The sequence below is a fragment of the Camellia sinensis genome, chromosome 3 (assembly GCF_055761805.1).
Source record: "Camellia sinensis isolate YWXY chromosome 3, ASM5576180v1, whole genome shotgun sequence".
NCBI lineage: Eukaryota > Viridiplantae > Streptophyta > Magnoliopsida > Ericales > Theaceae > Camellia > Camellia sinensis.
The window spans coordinates 209,197,083-209,216,263 of NC_138963.1; the positions used below are offsets into that span (position 1 = coordinate 209,197,083).

A 19,181-nucleotide genomic window follows, 5' to 3' on the forward strand; every position below is an offset into this window, starting at 1 on the left:
TTGCGACGTCAAAGAGTGAGAAGGGTCATGACCACGACTGTGATTTCAGAAGAAGGGTCGATTGATGGCCACAAACCAGAGACTGAACCGACCACGGCTGCGATGTCAGAGGAAGGTACGATTGATGGCCACGAACCAGAGACTGTACCAAAATGGTTGATTCAAACTCAGATGAGGACTAGGGTTTCGAATGTGGCTCTGATACCATGTAAGTTTTTGAATAATTCTGTATATTCAATTGTGTATATTTATAAAGAGTTCAGCAGTTTATATAGCCTAAACCTATGACTGAAAATGGAAATACAAAGAAAAGGAAATTGCCTAATTCCTAATATACACAAGGAAGAAAAGGAAATTGCCTAATTTTTAATATACACAAGCATGCCGTATATGCAATATATATTCTCACAATTGCTACATTCACAAAGTTCCAGTAGGTTGTGAGCAACATAGTTCAATTGTTAGTCACTTAATCTGAAAGGGGCATAGTGTAATCCTTTTTGTCATATATCAATTTCTGAACTGCATCCCTTGGTATAGATTTTGGCAGGCATACTTTTTGTAGATTGATATATTATATAAGAAATTGTTGGTTTCTATTTTTCCTTGCCATTTTAGACTTTAGTGATGTCTTATAAGCTAATACCAGCTCAAAACAAATTTGCTTTAGCAAAGATAGATTTCTTAGGCCAGCTCCTTGCCATTTCAGACTTTACGTGATTGGCATAAGCGCAGTCTAGAATTTTTTTTCCGTGAAATGCAGTATGCAATCCAGAATTTCATTAAAAAGTGAGGTGTCTAAAAGTGATCTATTCACAGTTTTCGTTTTCTCTCTCTCTCTCTCTCTCTATATATATATATATATAATATCTTAGTGATTATTTTGGTCTCTATCAAACGATTTACTTATCCTAATTTTTGGTCCTTAGGGCTTCTGGAACCCCAAAGGTTAAAGTAGGTGTAGTCGGAGCTGGTACAGCAAGTATATTTGAGGAAGTAGCACAGTCATCAAAGTGCCTTGATGTTGCTTTTGAACCATCAAAAGGTATATCTATATGTCCTTTTCTCCTTTATATTATCCAACAAGCACGTATATATAAGCACACATCATAACATGGCGTTTTGCTTTTCACCCCTTGTTCACTTGGAATCTCACAACTACTTGGTAAAATTTAATTTAATTTTTGAATTTTTCTTCAGCAACAGGTAAGGTTTTGGCTTCAGAGCTTCCAAAGCACGGGAACAAAAAATGCACTGTCCTATATCCTGCTTCAGCAAAAGCTAGTGCTGAGATTGGTATGTGCAATGTTTCTGATTTTATGATGGCCCTTTTTGTCAACTGAGAATTAGTCTGCACATGAATATGTGGATCCTATCCCGTAATGCACAAACAAAATATAATTCAGGTTCTATATTGGATGGGAAGACAACAAACAGTATCTGCATCATATCAGTGGTTCCGAACACAAAACTGAAACTTAAACACGATAATGATGCCCATAGAGGCCTTAATAAGGTTCAGCATCATTGTTACTGAATTTCATTTATTCTATATATTTTTTTGAACATATATTTATTCTGTATATTCATTCTCTCTAGCAGCTGACTGAAAGATTAATATTGTGAGTGTATCATATGACTTATTATTATTATTTATTTATTCATTTTTAAATTTAGATACTTTGTTGTTCACTCTCTTTTTATTGCTTTGCCAACAATGTAAAAGTTCATTCTGTCTTTCAGTGCAAATTCTCCAGGAAATTGATTCATTCTGTGTTTTTTTTTTTTTAATCTTTTCTTTTTTCCCTTTTTGTAATATGAAGATTTTTTTGGGCACAAAATGAAGCAATTTGTCTTCTCCATACAGTTCTCAGAGAGCATTGTATGTTTTTCTGAACACAATTTTATCTACTACATACAATTCTTAGGGTGTAGTTTGTTGTGACTACCCAGCTCAATTCTAAGCACACATTTTTTTGCCTTAGATGTCTATCACTAGTGCTAAAGCCATTTATATAGATCACCTTTCTTGCATTCTATGGTAGCTCTTGTCATGTCTCATGTCTGAGAAGAACATACATTTGAGACAATTTGAAAGTCTTATGATTTATTGTGTAACCTTCTTAGCATTTAGTGTCATTGCAATTTAGGAGTTTATGTTCTACGAGAACTAGATGAAAATAACATGGGTTGATATTTGTCACCTTTTTCTTTTTTTTTTTTTTTTTTTCCAGAAGAAGGCCTGTCTAATCGTGGATTCGAAGTCACAAGGCTAAATACATACACAACGGTAAATATTCGAAGTTTGATCACATTGATGCATTCTGGTTCTGGATAGTCCATTTTCTCCCTTCTTGTCACAATAACTCTAAAATTTTAGTCACCCTTTTTGGTTTGATAGTTTCATGTGTCTAAATTGCTGTTGACCTCTTAATTTCATTTTGTGCATATTCTCTATGTGTACCTGCTATTGAAGGAAAAAAGCTTTGTTTATCTAGATTTAATTTTTTTTTGGAGGGTACTATTGAATTGTAATGACTAGGACTCCCTGTAAATTGTAATTCCTCATGCTTTTTAAACTTTTTTCATTTTCTTTCTCCATTGTACTTGAGAGAGAGAAGTTCCCAACGTGTTTGCTTTTTTTAGTGTTTAGCTTTATGTACCTCTTTAAATTGGTCAATTCGATACATACCTCTGTAAATTGGTCACACTCAGTAAAGAGCAATTTTACTCAAGCAACTCAATAAATTAATTTAATTTGGGCATTGAGCTGTTGGATGATTTTAGTGAGGTGTGTATTAATAATTTCATGCAAAGTTTTAATTGGTAAGAGCATATAGGCTCAATCTTCTATTTCCATACTCAAAATTGGCATTGCCTAGAAAGGCTTATGCCAATTCTGTGCAAGTACTAAGTTGCTGCCCATTCTCAGAAGGTATAACTTCATCTAGTTTTTAGTGGAATTGGTTATTCAACAATTGCTGATTTTTTCTTTTTATAGGAGACAGAGACTTTAATATTTATTATTTTTATAAATAGACACAAAGATGGCATTAGCTCTTGTACATGGTTAGGATCCCCGTTCAATGCTTTTCTCAATAAGTTTTAACTTATAACAAAAAAATAAATTGATATGGCATTAACTTTAAACTTTATTTGGTGGCTGATGGTGGCCAATTGACTTATGTCTGGCAGGCCCTGATTCCTATTGTCTTCTTCCAGGTTCCTGTTCATCATGTAGACCAAATAGTTCTCATGCAGGCTCTTTCTGCTCCTGTTGTTACTGTAGCATCGCCTTCTGCTGTTCGGTAAACTCATCGATCAAACTTTTTTTCTTAGCTATGTAGGGTTTGAACATATTATTTTCTAGTTCATATCCTAGCTATGAAAAAATAAATAGATAAAGAAGGCAATATGTAATATGACTAATATCGTATGTATATCAGTATGGACATTCTTCATTTAAACTTAATGCCAGGTACCCAAGCTAACCATACTTGTATTTAATTCTCCCAAACCCCTATCCAATTGGGACTTAACTATGTGTACATGATGGTAGCTGTTCCTTTTAAATGCTTTGTGATTAATAAAAGCTGTAGGGTCAATTTTTTTCCTGCATGTGTTTTACCAGTGATTATTTGGTAAGGTAGTTTGTTCCATCCACTGAGTTGATACAATCTCTATTGCAACAGTGCTTGGGTTAATCTTATTTCAGAGTCGGAATGCTGGGGCAATTCTGTTGCATGTATTGGTGAGACAACTGCTTTGGCTGCAAAAAGATTAGGCTTGAGAAATGTATATCATCCAACAAATCCTGGTCTGGAAGGGTATTTTCCTCTCCTAAGCTATCTATTGACACCATATGCTCTGAATTAATTTCTCTTGTTTTAAGTACTTCTCACATAATCCTCTGCCATGAGGCTCCATAACATTAGCATGATTCTGAAACATAGCGTAATAAGGGAAGAAAATATTTTTGTTTCGTTCCTAATGTGCTCAAAAGCCTTATTTTACCTTTTTGTTTTTAACATGCCCAAACACTTATTCCACCACTTTAAGGACGATGAAGGAGACACGTTGGATGTATTAGATGAAGTGGGGAAGCTGATTAAAATACTGAACTATCATCTGTGATATCTAGTTATACTGTTGTACTTTTTACTACAGGACCTGCTAATGAAAAATCTTATGGGTTAATATGCTTGACACATGCATATATACAGTTTCATGATAAATCAGAACTCTTTTTTGCTTTGTTTGCTGAGGATAGTATGAATGATGATAGTAGTTATGCTATGTGGCTATACTTGTGCGAGACATTACTTCAAAGTCAACTCAACCCATCTCATCAAAGTACCATCACTCTTCATACTGTTAATCTAGTCACACCATCCCATGTAGGGTCATATCTTCTCTTGAGTCAATGGCCATGTTATCTCTTCCCATAATTTATTTTGCTTTGGCCTTTCTTGCTTTGTGTTTAGCTGTTTGGGGTGCTTTAAACAGATGTTTCTTTCCATTTAAACTTGCTCCAGGCTTACCCCTTGTGGCACCCGCAGTTTACTGTCTAGTATGTCCTTCCATGTCATGCAACTCTGCCCACTTGATTCATCAAATTATCATGTGGAATAGCTGATTCTATGGGGCATGTTATTATTGATTCCATGGAATCTGATACCATTTAGCAGGGGTAGCTTTTGTTGAATATATGAATTGGAGTATATAGAATCTTTTTGTTTTTAATATTATGTATATAATCTGTGATTGTGTCAATCACTGATTTAGTACCTTGTTTATATCGTTTTCTAAATTGTATCATAAACCAAACCAAACCAAGCCTTAAGTCCCGTCAAATGGAGTCGGCTACATGAATCATTCTTTTTCACGCGGCTTTATCAATGGCTATTTCGTTAGTCAAATTAAGTAGATCCATATTTCTATTTACAGCGCTAGCCAACGTTAATCTAAGCCTACCAAGTCCTTAACACTTCCATCTACCGTCACTGCATCGCATCTCTTCACTACTACCTCTATTGGTCTCCGTTGAATATAACCAACCCATCTCAATCGATTCTCTCTCAACTTATTTTCTATTGGTGCTACTCTCCATTTCCGAATACACTTATTTCTAATTCTGTCTTATCTAGTTTTGCCACATATCTGTCTTAGCATCTTCATTTCAGCAACACTCATCTTATCTACATATTGTTTCTTGCTTGCCAACATTCCGTCCCATACAACATCGCTGGTCTAATAGCCATTCTATAGAACTTACTTTTTAGTCTAGTGGGTATTCGTTTATCGTACAGTACCCCAGACGCATTTCTCCATTTAAGCCATCCCGCCTTAATCCTATGGGCCGCATCCGCATCAATCTCCCCCGCCGTTGTGATAATCGACCTTAAGTAGCGAAAATGTTCACTTTTAGGTAATTCTTGGTTCTCAATCTTCACTTTTTCTCTGCTTTCATTGTTACTGTTACTAAATTTACACTCTATGTACTTTGTATTAGTTCTGCTTATCTGGAATCTTCTAAATTCAAGTGATTTTCTTCAACTCTCCAACTTTGTGTTTACTCCTTTTCTAGTCTCATTTATTAACACGATATCATTTGCAAAAAGCATACATCATGTCGCGTCATCCTGAATATTTCTCGTCAACTCATCCGTAACTAACCCAAAAAGATAAGGACTTAAGGTAGATCCTTGGTGTAACCCTACAGTGATAGGAAATTCATTTGTCTCTCCAGCAGACGATCTAATAGTAGTCATCACCTCTTCATATATGTCCCTAATGTAACCTTTTGTCACCCTTTTCTTCTCCAACACCCACCATATTATATCCCAAGGCACTCTATCATGTGCTTTCTTAAGGTCGATAAATACCATATGAATGTCTCTCTTCTTTTCTTCATACTTTTCTATTACTCTCCTCAACAGATAGATCGCTTCCATTGTTGACCTGCTAGACATAAACTTAAATTGATTCTCTGACACCTCTGTTATAACTCGCAATCGGCGTTCCATCACCCTCTCCCACACTTTCATTATATAACGCATTAGCTCGATTCCTCTATAGTTGTTGCAATTCTGGACATTTCCTTTGTTCTTATAGATTGGCACTAAAATACTCTTCCTCCACTCATCTGGCATGTTCGTAGTCAACAAAATTTTGCTAAACCACCTAGTTAACCAAACAACTCCTTTTTTATCCAAATACTTCCAAGCTTCAATAGGGATATCATTGGGTCTTAAAGTCTTATTTGATTTCATTTTCTTAAGTGCAATCTCCACTTCAAAGTTTCTAACCCTGCGATATAACTTATAGTCTTGGTTTATCGTATTACTAGTTATTTCTTCTCCTATTGATGTATCTCCATGTTCCTCATTTAATAGTTTCTCAAAATAGTTCTTCCATCTCTTCTTAATCTCTTCATCCTTCACCAATACCTTAGAATTCTCATTCTTGATGCACTTAATTTGAATAAAATCTCTTGTTTTCCTCTCCCATATCTTAGCAAGTTTGTATACTCTCTTCTCTCCCTCTTTACTATTTAGTATAGTATAGGTCATCATAAGCTTTCAACTTAGCCTCTCTCACTACTTTCTTGACCTTTTTATTAGTCAATCTATAGCTCTTAAGGTTTTCCTTAGTTTTATCTTTCTGTCACTTTTTAAAGTTATCTTTTTTTTGCCTTAACTACCGTTTAAACCTCTTTCCTCTACCACGAAGTTTCTCTAGAGCTGGGTCCTGTTCCTTTTGACTCTCCAAGCACTTCTCTTGAGATTCTCCTCATACTTCCTAAATTGTATCATGAATCTATTATATGTACATGACCTCTACCTCATTCATTGGTAAGTTAAATCATTCTTTTCATCTTTCTTGGGATCAGAGCCAAAGCACGAAACCCTAATCCTTTGCCCAGCCACTGTGGGCACCTTTGCTTCACTGTCTAGACACCGTTTGATCTTTTTCCTTCCTTCTTAAGTGCCGATAGTCCCCTTCCAACCCTTTATTTCACTTGACAGCCCCACCCAGCCAACCTAGGTCCCCCGAAACCATCTACCCAACCCTCTACACCCCTCGGCAGGCTGCCCTAGTGTTGCCGAGGGTCTTGTTGGCTGCCGACCAGGGTGTTTCCTGGCCATAGATGCTTCGGTAACTCTTCTAGGGCAGTTTAGTCTCTGTTTTTCCTGTTCTAGGGTGTGGTGTTGATGTATAAAGCATTTTGTTTTTTGTCCTTTTTTTTTAATGGACTATCAGATTTGTTCGGTAGCATTTATTTGGACTAGCCGTTGAGTTTTTTCTGACGTCTCGTATTTTTTTGGACTGTGTTGCTGTGATTTTGTGTTTTTTAGCCATTATTCATCCACCATGACTGACTCATCCCTTGTTGCTTCCGTTATGCCCACCAAACCTGTGCTAGTGACTTTTGATTTTTCTCTTTCTTATCACACTCCTGTTCATCGCATTACGAGTGTGGTGTTGAATAGGAAAAATTTTGCTGCTTGGGGCCGCTCCCTTAAACTCTATTTAGGGGGAAAGCGAAAAGCCCATTGGCTCTCATCTTTTATTCAGCTTGCATCAACCGATCCTACACGTGCCCAGTGGGATATAGATAATTACACTATTCTAGGATGGATGCTTAATTCCATGGAGGACCATATTTACTACATGTTTCTTTATTGCGCCACAGTTTCGAGTCTTTGGCGTGTCTTGTCTCGAATGTATGCCCATGCTTAAAATGATGCTCGCATCTTTGAGCTCTATCAGGACATTGCTCGTGCCTCATAGTCTACTTTGGGTCTCTCTGTGTCTGAGTTCATTGGATACCTTCAAGCCTGTTAGGAGGAATTGACTCAATATGAGCCCTTGACCGAGTTACCAGCAGATGCCGCTGCACTTGTGTCCAGTCGCTTTGCCCGCTAGCACACTTACCAGTTTCTGATGGGTTTAAACTCTGAATTTGAATCTCTTCGAACCCAGATTTTAAACACATTGCCCATGTCATCCCTCTATGAGGCTTACGCCACCATTGATAATGATAAGCGTCGTCGGCGTCTGGTTCAACCCACCACTACTCCAGTGACTCCTGTCTTATCTGACCAGATGGCCCTTGCCGCAAACTCAGATTCTCGGGGTTCTACTGGTTCAGTTACCTATCATCATTGTGGGGTTCCTGATCATGTCAAGGCTCGTTGCTTCAAATTTCATCCTGAGTTAAGGCAACGATCTTCTGGCCCTTGTTGTTCTGGCACACCTCGCACTGCTGCTTTAGTGGAGGCCTCTTATGCTTCTCGGTCTCCGAGTATTCCTATTTTACAGTAGTTACAGACTCCGATTAGCCAACTTCAGATTCAACTTGGGACTTTAACCAGTAATTCTTCTGGCCCATCATCCTCTACTACTGTTACTCTCGCTAAAGGTACTTCTACTGCTTTTTATGTTCGGTCTGTTGGTCCCTCGTGGGTTTTGGATTCTAGGGCTAATAATCATATGACGGGTGAGTTTTGCCGTCTTTCATTTCCAGTTCCTACTATTATTGACCAATCTGTTTGTTTTGCTGATGGATCTTTTTCCTTAGTTTGTCATAAGGGTCAAGTGTTTTTATCTCCTGATATTACTTTATCATGTGTTTTACATATTCCTAATTTTGCATATAATCTACTATCCTTTAGTTGGCTTGCCAAGTCCTTGAATGTGCTGCTATTTTCTTACCTTCTTTGTGTCTGTTATAGGACTTGAGTTCGACTTGAGTTCGAAGAGGATTTTTGGCAAGGGATATGAGCGTGATAGACTTTATTACTTTGGGGATCCACTGGACCAACGTCCTTCTACTTTAGCTAGTTTTTCGGTGTCTGTTTTGCCTGTTTCTATATCTTGTGTTTTTAATGTTCAAACTTTAGAATTGTGGCATGCATGTATAGGTCATGCCAATTTTTAATACTTGTGTCAACTTTTTCCTTATTAAATAAAGCTTGCAAAGATTCTAAGATTGATTGTGTGATTTGCGAATTATCTAAACATACTCGTACCAGTTACATGCCTCATATGACTCGTGTCCCTAGTGCTTTTGACCTTATACATTATGATATTTGGGGTCTGTCTCTTGTTCCTGCTTTTTCTGGCCATTGATATTATGTCACCTTTATTTATGACCACGCTAGATGCACTTGGGTATATTTACTCCGTTGTAAGTCTGACGTGTTTCTCATTTTTGTTCAGTTTTTGCAAATGGTTAAGACTCAATTTTGTACAGTTGTTAGGAATATCCGTTTTGATAATGATAGGGAATATATTTCCAATGCTTTTCGTTCCCATCTTAATCAGACTGGTATTCTTCAACAACTTACATGCCCACGAACTTTTGAGCAAAATGGTGTTGTTGAACGTAAAAATCGTTATATTATGTCTGTTGTGCAGTGTCTCCTTCGTGGTATGAGTGTCCTTAAGTCCAATTGGCATATGGCTGTCTTCACCGCTGTCTATCTTATTAATAGGACCTCTAATCGTGTGTTGCAGGGTCTTACCTCATTTCATGTTCTTATGCCACACACTACTCTATTTCCTCTCCTACCCTGTGTCTTTGGTTGTACCTGTTTTGTTTAGGATCGGAGTCTTGCTCGTACAAAGTTAGATGACACGTCTATTCGTTGTGTCTTTTTGGGGTATTCTTTCATGTCAAAAGGGTATATATGTTTTGATCTTGTGTCTCGCCACTTCCACCACACTTTGGATGTTAGTTTTTGTGAGGATCTCCCATTTTTTGGTACTAACCCTCCTTTGCAGGCTTCCACTCCCGTTACTTCTAGTGTTTGCCCTATTCCTATTTTAGACGAGGTTACGGATAAGGTTGTTCCTATTAGAATATTGCCTTGTTTCCTTATTTAGATTAGATTGTGATTTCTTAATCAGTCAATCAATTAATCTATCAATATAAAAGGTGATTCCTTAATCAGTGCCTTAGGGCTTCCTTTTGTAACAGTTGATTGATTAATATAAAAGGTGATGATATCATAATCATCACCTAAGCTTTGTATTCTCTTAAATTACATGGTATCAGAGCCAAAACCCTAAAAACTGTCACCCACACACTTGTTGCTACCAACCAGCCATCATTTATCACCACCCATCCTCCATCGCTGGTCCCTAAGTCTCTGTCGGAACCAGCTAAGGTCCCATATAGCTGTTTCGGCTTCAGCCGAAGGCTCCTCTGGCCTAGTTGACCCTTGTGAGGGTTGTCCTAGCCTCTCTTTATGTATTTCGGCTCCTATGGATGAGTGTTTGAGGGCTGTCCTTCTTTTGTTTCCCCGAGTTTCTTTCCCTCTATTTTCTTGAATGCAATTTAGCACTTGTATTGATTGGAGGTTTATTTTTCAATATTTGATTTATTTTTTGGGTCTATAGATGACCCATTAATCTGATTGTTATGCTGCCATAGTGGTCTGTATGTAATTTTGCTTGTTCCAGTCCATTCCATTCCGCTTTCCATTCTTGTGATTCGTGTAAGGTTTTTTGAATTGAAATTGTAAAGTTCTTATGGCTGACCTAACTAGTGAATCCATCTATTTCTCATCCATTTAAAGAGGAGAGCTGTAGTCCAGTTATAACTACTACATCTGAGAACCTGAACCCTAGCCTCAAAATCACCACCGTTCTGTTTAATGGTCAGAAATACCTTTCATGATCTCAATGTCTGACACTTTTTCTGAAGAATAAGGGGAAAATGGGATATGTTAATGAAAGAGTTTAAGCACCAGGTATTACGGATCCTCGCTATGACCAATGGAAGATTACTAACTTTTAATCATGGGTTGGCTCATTCATTCCATGGTTCTTGAGATTTGTGAATGCTACTTATCCATGGATATTACCTAGGATATTTAGGAAGTAGTCGCCGCTACATATTCTCGAAAAAGAAAATTTTTTTAGTCTTTTGAGTTGTGTCGGTTTATTGAGCGCTCAATACAGGGGGAGTAGACACTTCCCAAGTATTACACCTTTTTTACTAATGGTTGGAAATGCGTAGATCATCTCTTGGATTACAAACTAGTTAGTATAGTTAACTCAGTTGGTTACCAGAAGTTTCTTGCCCGGGAGACCATTTTGAAGTTTATGGAAGGACTCAATGTGGAGTATAATCCGGTCCGAAGTCATGTCCTTAGCATGGATGTTCTTCCATCTTTTCAATAGGCATTTGCATATATACAGAATGAAGAGAGTCATCGTTTTACTATACTACCACCGGATACTGGAGACTGTTCAGCATTATTTTCTACTACTCCTCGAGATGGGACTGGTTTGTCACTACCTCCTTCCCATCCTTTAGGGAAGGATACTATGTTCTGTGATTATTGCCGCAAGCCGCAGCATACTCGTGAGATGTGTTGGAAGTTTCATGGGGCTCCATTAGGGAGTCAGGGTGATCGGCCTAGTACTGGAGACGGTCAATCAGGCCAGTTTAGAGGACGTGGCTCTAATCCACGGGCCCATCAGCCTAGTGCTGTTGACACCCTTGATTCTACTTCCACTTCAGTTGGTCTGACTTCTAATAGTTTATCTAGCACGACTTCTCTTGAGCTTGAGGATGTTCTGCGTCATTTGCTGGTCTGCCAGTCTTTTATTGCTCCTAGAGCATCTTTCTCATCGTTTGCTCGCTCAAGTAACTTAACCTCTTCTCCTAGTGTTTTTCTTTCCCATAAGTCTTTGTCATGGATTATTGATTCTGGTGCCTTAGATCATATGTCTGGGTCTTCTTATCTTTTCTCAGCATAAAAGCCCTTTTCAAGTCAAGACAAAGTTAGGATTGTAGATGGTATTGTTTCTTCTATCTCTGGAAAAAGTTTAATTCATGTCACCCCCACCTTACCTCTGTCTCTAGTGCTCCATGTTTCCAATTTTTTTTATTAATCTTCTATCTTTGAGTCGTATTACTAAGGATTTAAACTGTAGTGTGACATTTTTTCTTGATTATTGTCTCTTTTAGGACTTTGTCACGTGGAGGACGATTGGCGGTAGTAGTGCAAAAAATGGTCTCTATTTCTTGGATCAGCAGAACAAGCCTGCTCATCATTCCATCCAGTTCCTAACCACCAAGGAGGATTTATGGTTGTGACATCGGCGTCTTGGACATCCTTCTTTTCATTTACGTAAGTATTTATTTCCGTCTGTTTTTACAAACAATAATGTGTGTGAGTTTTTTTGTGAGTCCTATTGTTAAAATTGATGTATAAAGAGAAATAGAGAATTGTATTATTGATTGATGTATATTGATATTACAAATGGTGAGTAGCTCATTATATAGGAGAGGGTGAGTGTAGTAGGTGAGGAGTAGGTGAGGAGTAGGTGGTGGTAGGTGATGGTAAATTGGTGGTAGGTGATGGTAAATTTTAACAGCCCCCCGCAAACTCAAGGAGGATAGAAACTAACCAACTTGAGTTTGGAGAGAGTAACAAAACAAGAAAATACATAAAAATAAATGAGGATAGGAGACACTGTATGGTCGTGTCAGACCATTGGTGAAGACACTGGATGGTGGTGTCATAACGTTGTAGAGGACACTGTATGGGGGTGTCATAACGTTGTAGAGGACACTGTATGGTGGTGTCATAACGGTGTAGAGGACACTGGATGGCGGTGTCAGACCGATGTAGAAGACAGTTTATGGGGTCATGTCGGACCGTTGTAGCAGACAATGTTATGACAGTTGTTGTGACAGTTTACGGAGTCTTGCTGGACCCTTGTAGAAACTAACCGGAATCAATGTCGGAACAGTTTACAGAGTCTTGTCGGACCCTTGTAGAAACTAACCGGAATCTATGTCGGGACAGTTTACAGAGTCTTGTCGGACCCATAAAGGAGCTAACCGGAATCAATGTCGGGACAGTTTACAGAGTCTTGTCGGACCCCTAAAAAGTCGCACCCTCAAAAGGTGTGCCCAATCTTTCAAAAGGCGTGCCATCAAAAGGCGTGCCCAATCCATAAAAAGGTGTGCCGGACATGATGATGGCGAGGCATGTGAGCGCCTTGGCTGGCGCGCCCGTGTTGTCGTCTGTCGGCAAGTGGCGCGCGATACGCGTGGCTGCCTCGGCTATTTAACCAAGACGGAGGCTGAGGCTGAGGCAGAAGTTGAGACAGAAAAACTGAGAGAAACCTCTGAAAAATTCTTCCTTTGCTGAGAGAGAAACTCTGTAATACGCTGTAACACTCTGTTGCCCAGAAAATGGCTTCGTCTTCCCGTGGGCTGCTCACTCTCTTTCCCGACCTCAATGAGTCAACAAGAGAGAGAACTGGTGCGGTGGCCAGTGAACCTCAACCAAACACCTCTGTGTTTGCTCCGTTGAACTTTCCGATGCGGTCGGTGGAGCAAAAAATGGCGGTGCAAACTGATATTGAGGCCAATCAGTATACTCTGAAGTTATGTGTGGAAACCATGACTGCGGTCACAAACTTGTCGCACCGGCTGCAGAGCAGGACAAATGAGGTGCAACAGTTAAACTCCCAGCTGGCTCTGCTCCAACGCATGTATAAGGATGCGCGAGCAGAGATAAGTGTGCTAAAGACAGAAAACAAGGAGCTGAAGCGGAAGGCCACCGTGATGTTCCGATTTGGAGGGACACCATATGCTGCAGTGGAGGAGTATGGGGGAGTGAACGTGCTCGGTGGACAAGGAAACACGGAGGCCGCACCGTCAAGGACTGCCCAGGATGGAGGCAAAAAGAAGAGACCGGCGGCAGAGTAGTGGAAGTGAGGTCGGTGGGTGGCCGTCGGCAGAAAAGAAAACAAATATGTTGTTGTTGTGATGGTGATCTTGTGTGGTTTTTTTTTTTTTTTTTTTTTTGGGTGTGGTGTAAAATGTGGATTGGGGTGAACCCCTGAGATGAATAAAATATGGGTTGTTGTGCAAAGTGGTAAATGGTTTTGGGTGTTTTTTTTTTTTTTTTTTTGTGTGGAATATAAAAAATAATAATAAGAAAATGGAAAAAAGGGTGATGCTCACTAACGAGTGGTATAATAATGAAATATTGATGGAAAAAGAAAGATAGAAAAAACAAAAAATAAAATAAAATAAAATAAAAGTAGGGATAGAAAAATATATTATAATAAAATATATATATATATATATATATATATATCTTTAAAATAAAAGAAAAGTGTGAAATAAAAAGAAAGAGTGGTGTTTGGTCAGACATGGGGTGATCAAAGAGAATAAAAAAGAGAGGGTTTGAAAGTGGAAAATAAAGAAAAGAAAAGAAAAGGGGATCATGTGGGTTGATTTTGCTAGCATGTTGTAATATTATAATGGCCATACATGTGCTGCAAGTGGTTTGGTGATAAGTAGTCTGTCTGGCTTGTTTGGTGGAGAGTGGTTTAAAAAATAAAAAAAAAGTATGGGTATGTGCAAAAGGTGGTGGATAAGGGGTTGGAAAGTGGTCACCCTGGTGGATGTCCTTGAGTAGAGAGAGAGTAGAAAGAAGAACACATCTTTGGTGTGGGTCAGATCATTGAACTGAACAGAAGCCTCAATCCCTCTGTTAATACCACTCATCAGGCCTTTTTCCGGATCACAAATGAACAAGCAGGAAGGTTCGATATATCTGCAGAAACCGCACAAGGAATTCCCAAGTTCGATAGCGCTTCCCGTATGAGCCCACATGGGAAGTAAAGATACATGCCTGTTGCTTGTGCTGCCTTACTTTCAGCCATAGTAGATGGATCTTGAACTGAACCAGAGTTTTGAGAGGACGGTTCAATTGACATGTGTGAAAGCCAGTTGAATTGATTGTCTTGTAGCACAAAGGTACCTCTATGATTGGTCTTTAAATTGTCTATCTGCTTCTTGAAGAGCTCAGTCCAGAAATCCTTGCAGATGAACTTGATTGCCTCTAGATGATCACTGAACCGTGGCCGGTCCATCGTATACCTTTCAGAGAGCTGGTGGCCGACGTGATAGCCAATAGCTTCGATCTTTCGAGCAGTGAGCTCTGGCTTGTTGGCGTACAAGTGATTGCAGTAAGAAGAGACTATCTCTGTCATCAGACTCTCTACACAGCTCACTGAAGCAGAGCTTGTAGCACATGAAGCTTGTGTGTTGGCAGTGGTTGACTCATGGTGACCCATGGTGACTTGTCAAGATTGATTGCGGTTGGAGATGATGGACCAGAAGGTAATGGAGTTGATGGAGGTTTCAATAAGCATGGTTGGGGTCCGGCGGGCGGTGAAGGTAAGGTTGCCGCCCGCCGGAAGGTGAAGATCACCAAGAGCTAACCTTGCTCTGATACCATGTTAAAATTGATGTATAAAGAGAAATAGAGAATTGTATTATTGATTGATGTATATTGATATTACAAATGGTGAGTAGCTCATTATATAGGAGAGGGTGAGTGTAGTAGGTGAGGAGTAGGTGAGGAGTAGGTGGTGGTAGGTGATGGTAAATTGGTGGTAGGTGATGGTAAATTTTAACACCTATCAACTTAGCAAATAACACTGAGCTTCTTTTGCTCAAAGTCTATAAAAGTTTAGCTCATTTTTCTTTAATACATTTTGATTTATGGGGTTCATCTCGTGTTGTGTTTGTATAAGGCCATAGATGGTTTTTTACCTTGATCGATGATTTTTCTTGTACTACTTGGGTGTATCTCATGAAAGAAAAAAGTAAGGATTTCTCTGTATTTCAAAATTTTCATAAAATGATTTGTACTTAGTTTGGGGTAATTATCAAAATCTTGCGTTCTGATAATAAGGGTGAATACATCGATTCGAGGTTAGAGAACTATTTTTTCACTCATGGCATTATACATTAGACATTTTGCACCAATACCCCTCAACAAAATGAGATTGCAGAGCGCAAGAATCGTCATTTTCTTGATATGGCTTGCTGCATGTGTTTTTCTATGAGTGTGCCTCGGTCCTACTGGGGTGAGGCCGTTCTTACTGCAACCTATCTCATTAATCGTCTTCCTACCCAGGTTTTGCAAAAACAAGCTCCACTTCAAGTCCTTCTCGGTTCAGAATCTTTGTTTTCCATTCCCCTTAAAATATTGGCTGTCTGTTTTGTCTACAATCATTCTCCTACTCGTGGTAAGTTGGATCCTCGCTCTCTCAAGTGTGTTTTTCTTGGATACTTGCTTACTTAAAAGGGGTATTAAGTGTTATCACCCTTCTTCTTGTAAGTGGTTTGTATTCATAGATGTCACCTTCTTTGAGTCCCAGTCCTACTTCATGTCTTGTCCGGTGTCACAGGCATCCCTTCAAGGGGAACCTTGGTGTGAAGAGATCCATGTTGTCCCTGTTGCTCCTATGGTGAAACCAGTTGTTCTTGTATCACCTATTATTGGGATTATAGAATCCAATGCCATCAAGGACAGGGAATGGCTAGTTTATGTTAGGGACAAAGATAGACATAAAGTTACTTGGATACAAGAGACTACTTCTGCTCACCCACTGCCATCTCCTGTTTCTGATAAGAGTTCAGGTAACTTTGAACCTCTTGTTTCTCTTGAGTCTATTGATGTAAGAAATAATGTATAGAGAAAGAGAGAGAATAAATTGTATGTATTATTATTGATTGATATATTGATATATATTACAATGATTCATGATTCCTATATATAGAAGAGGGTGAGTGTGTAGTAGGTAAGGAGTAGGTGAAGTGGAGGTGGTAGTGGTGTAGTGGGTTAGGTTTAGTGGAGTAGGTGAGGTGGTAGTGGTGTAGTGGGTTAGGTTTAGTGGAGTAGGTGAGGTGGTAGTGGTGTAGTTGGTTAGGTTTAGTGGAGTAGGTTTAAGTGGGTGAAGTAGGTGGAGAGTAGGTGGATTTTAACAGCCCCCGCAAACTCAAGGGGGATAGGAACTAACCAACTTGAGTTTGGAGAGAGTAACAAAACAAGAAAATACATAAAAATAAAAGAGGATAAGAGACACTGTATGGTCGTGTCAGACCATTGGTGAAGACACTGGATGGTGGTGTCATAACGTTGTAGAGGACACTGTATGGGGGTGTCATAACCATGTAGAAGACAGTTTATGGGGTCATGTCGGACCGTTGTAGCAGACAATGTGGTGACAGTTGTTGTGACAGTTTACGGAGTCTTGCTGGACCCTTGTAGAAACTAACCGGAATCAATGTCGGGACAGTTTACAGAGTCTTGTCGGACCCTTGGAAAAGCTAACCGGAATCAAATGTCGGGACAGTTTACAGAGTCTTGTCGGACCCATATAGAAACTAACCGGAATCAATGTCGGGACAGCTTACAGAGTCTTGTCGGACCCATGTAGAAACTAACCGGAATCAATGTCGGGACAGTTTACAGAGTCTTGTCGGACCCTTGGAAAAGCTAACCGGAATCAAATGTCGGGACAGTTTACAGAGTCTTGTCGGACCCCTAAAAAGTCGCACCCTCAAAAGGTGTGCCCAATCTTTCAAAAGGCGTGCCATCAAAAGGCGTGCCCAATCCATAAAAAGGCGTGCCATCAAAAGGCGTGCCCAATCCATAAAAAGACGTGCCATCAAAAGGCGTGCCAAGTTGTCGGCGAGCGCCGAGCGGCTCATGATGCGCGTGTCTGCCTCTTCGTCAAGGTCTTTATAAATCGAAGCGGAGGCTGAGGCTGAGGCAGAAAACCCGCTAAAAAACTCTGAAAAAAACTCTTCGTGTTGCTGAGAGAGATAGTTCCTTTTGCTGAGAGAGTGTCTCGAAGAGCTGCAAATCTTGAAACACTCTGTAATACTCGGTTGCCCAGAAAATGGCCTCTTCGTCCCGTAGTCTGCTCACTCTCTTTCCAGACCTCAACGAGTCAACAAGAGAGATAACTGGTGCGGTGGCCCGTGAACCTCAACCAAACACCTCTGATTTTGCTCCGTTGAACTTTCCGATGCGGTCGGTGGAGCAAAAAATGGCGGTGCAAACTGATATTGAGGCCAATCAATATACTCTGAAGTCATGTGTGGAGACCATGACGGCGGTCACAAACTTGTCGCACCGGCTGCAAAGTAGAACAAATGAGGTGCAGCAGCTAAACGCCCAACTGGCTCTGCTCCAACGCATGTATAAGGATGCGCGAGCAGAGATAAGTGTGCTAAAGGCAGAAAACAAGGAGCTGAAGCGGAAGGCCACCGTGATGTTCCGATTTGGAGGTCCACCATATGCTGCAGTGGAGGAGCAGGGAGGAGGCAACTTGCTTGGTGGTCGAGGAAGCACGGAGGCAACACCGTCAAGGACCGCCCAGGACGGAGGCAAGAAGAAAAGACCGGCGGAATAGGCGAGAAGAAAAATCCCACTGTTCCGATTTGTGTTGGTTGTGTTTTGTTTTGTTTTGTGTTTTTTTATTTATTTTATTTTTTTTTATGGTGTAAAATGCTGATCGGGGTTGATCCCCGGCATGAAGAAATGACAAGTTTGTAAAATGTTGTTTTTTTTTTTTTTTTTTTTTTTTGGGAGTGTTTTGTTGAAAAAATAAAAATAAAATGAAAGAAAACAAGGGAGAAAGAAAATAGATAAAAAATATTTATAGATGGATTATATGAAAAACATCAGTGCGATTGTTTCAAAATAAAGTGGGGTATTTAAAAAAGAGGAAAAGTGACTTGGAAAAAATAAATAAAAATAAGTGATTTTTGAAATCAAATGGAGGAGAGAGAGGGACAAACCCATGTGATAAAGTGGAGAGAGAGGGACAAACCCATGTGATAAAGTGGAGAGAGAGAGAGTCGGTGAGTGGGGTGCAAAAGGTGAAGGAGAAATGATGGATTGAAAATGGTTTGGGTCAAAAGTGGACACTGTTAGTGGGGAACATGAGTGCATTGATTATTTGATATAATAATAATAATAATAAAAATAAAAAGTTAGAACAGTTGGAGAGAATGAGTGGAGTATGGTAAGGGTTTCATCCAAAGCCAAAATTCCTGCAGCGAATCACTTCGCAAATCCTAGCATGAGCTTTTTCTCTTTCCAGGCTTATTCATGAATTTCCTGGTGATTTCAAGAGCCTCTGGTGGCATTGTGGCAGAGAACACCCCAACCTGGATTTTGGGTGGCAGCAACTGGAAAATATCATAGATCTGATTTTTAAAAACCTCGTGACAGCATTTCATCAGCTTCATCCAAGACAAACATTTTGATGTAAACAGGGCGAAGTGATTGTCTACGCAACATGTCAAACACACGACCAGGAGTACCAACAACAAC

At 39.6% G+C, this 19,181-nt stretch overlaps 1 protein-coding gene, 1 long non-coding RNA gene and 1 pseudogene across 28 annotated transcripts in view; 2 read left to right on the top strand and 1 right to left on the bottom strand.

Moving 5' to 3' along the window:
* Window positions 1-19,181, top strand: part of HEMD (uroporphyrinogen-III synthase family protein) — a 40,470-nt gene that overhangs the window by 7,567 nt on the left and 13,722 nt on the right. For 4 of the 27 annotated variants that reach the window (XM_082922080.1, XM_082922079.1, XM_082922078.1 and 1 more), the window contains exons 4-9: window positions 930-1,045; window positions 1,201-1,296; window positions 2,235-2,290; window positions 3,196-3,308; window positions 3,693-3,827; window positions 11,987-12,149. In XM_082922080.1, the coding sequence (XP_082778206.1) occupies window positions 930-1,045; window positions 1,201-1,296; window positions 2,235-2,290; window positions 3,196-3,308; window positions 3,693-3,827; window positions 11,987-12,089 (619 nt within the window). In that variant the 3' untranslated portion in view covers window positions 12,090-12,149. Of the gene's footprint in view, window positions 1-929; window positions 1,046-1,200; window positions 1,297-2,234; window positions 2,291-3,195; window positions 3,309-3,692; window positions 3,828-11,986; window positions 12,150-15,968; window positions 16,081-16,242; window positions 16,475-19,181 lie in introns of those variants that run through there. The other 23 variants (XM_028212723.2, XM_082922096.1, XM_082922077.1 and 20 more) reach the window with 10 other exon arrangements.
* On the bottom strand, window positions 14,548-15,135 carry LOC145823073 (uncharacterized; annotated as a pseudogene).
* Window positions 16,597-16,873, top strand: LOC145823074 (uncharacterized). The gene is made up of 2 exons (XR_014365179.1): window positions 16,597-16,722; window positions 16,765-16,873. It is a non-coding gene; the product is annotated as an uncharacterized LOC145823074 (long non-coding RNA).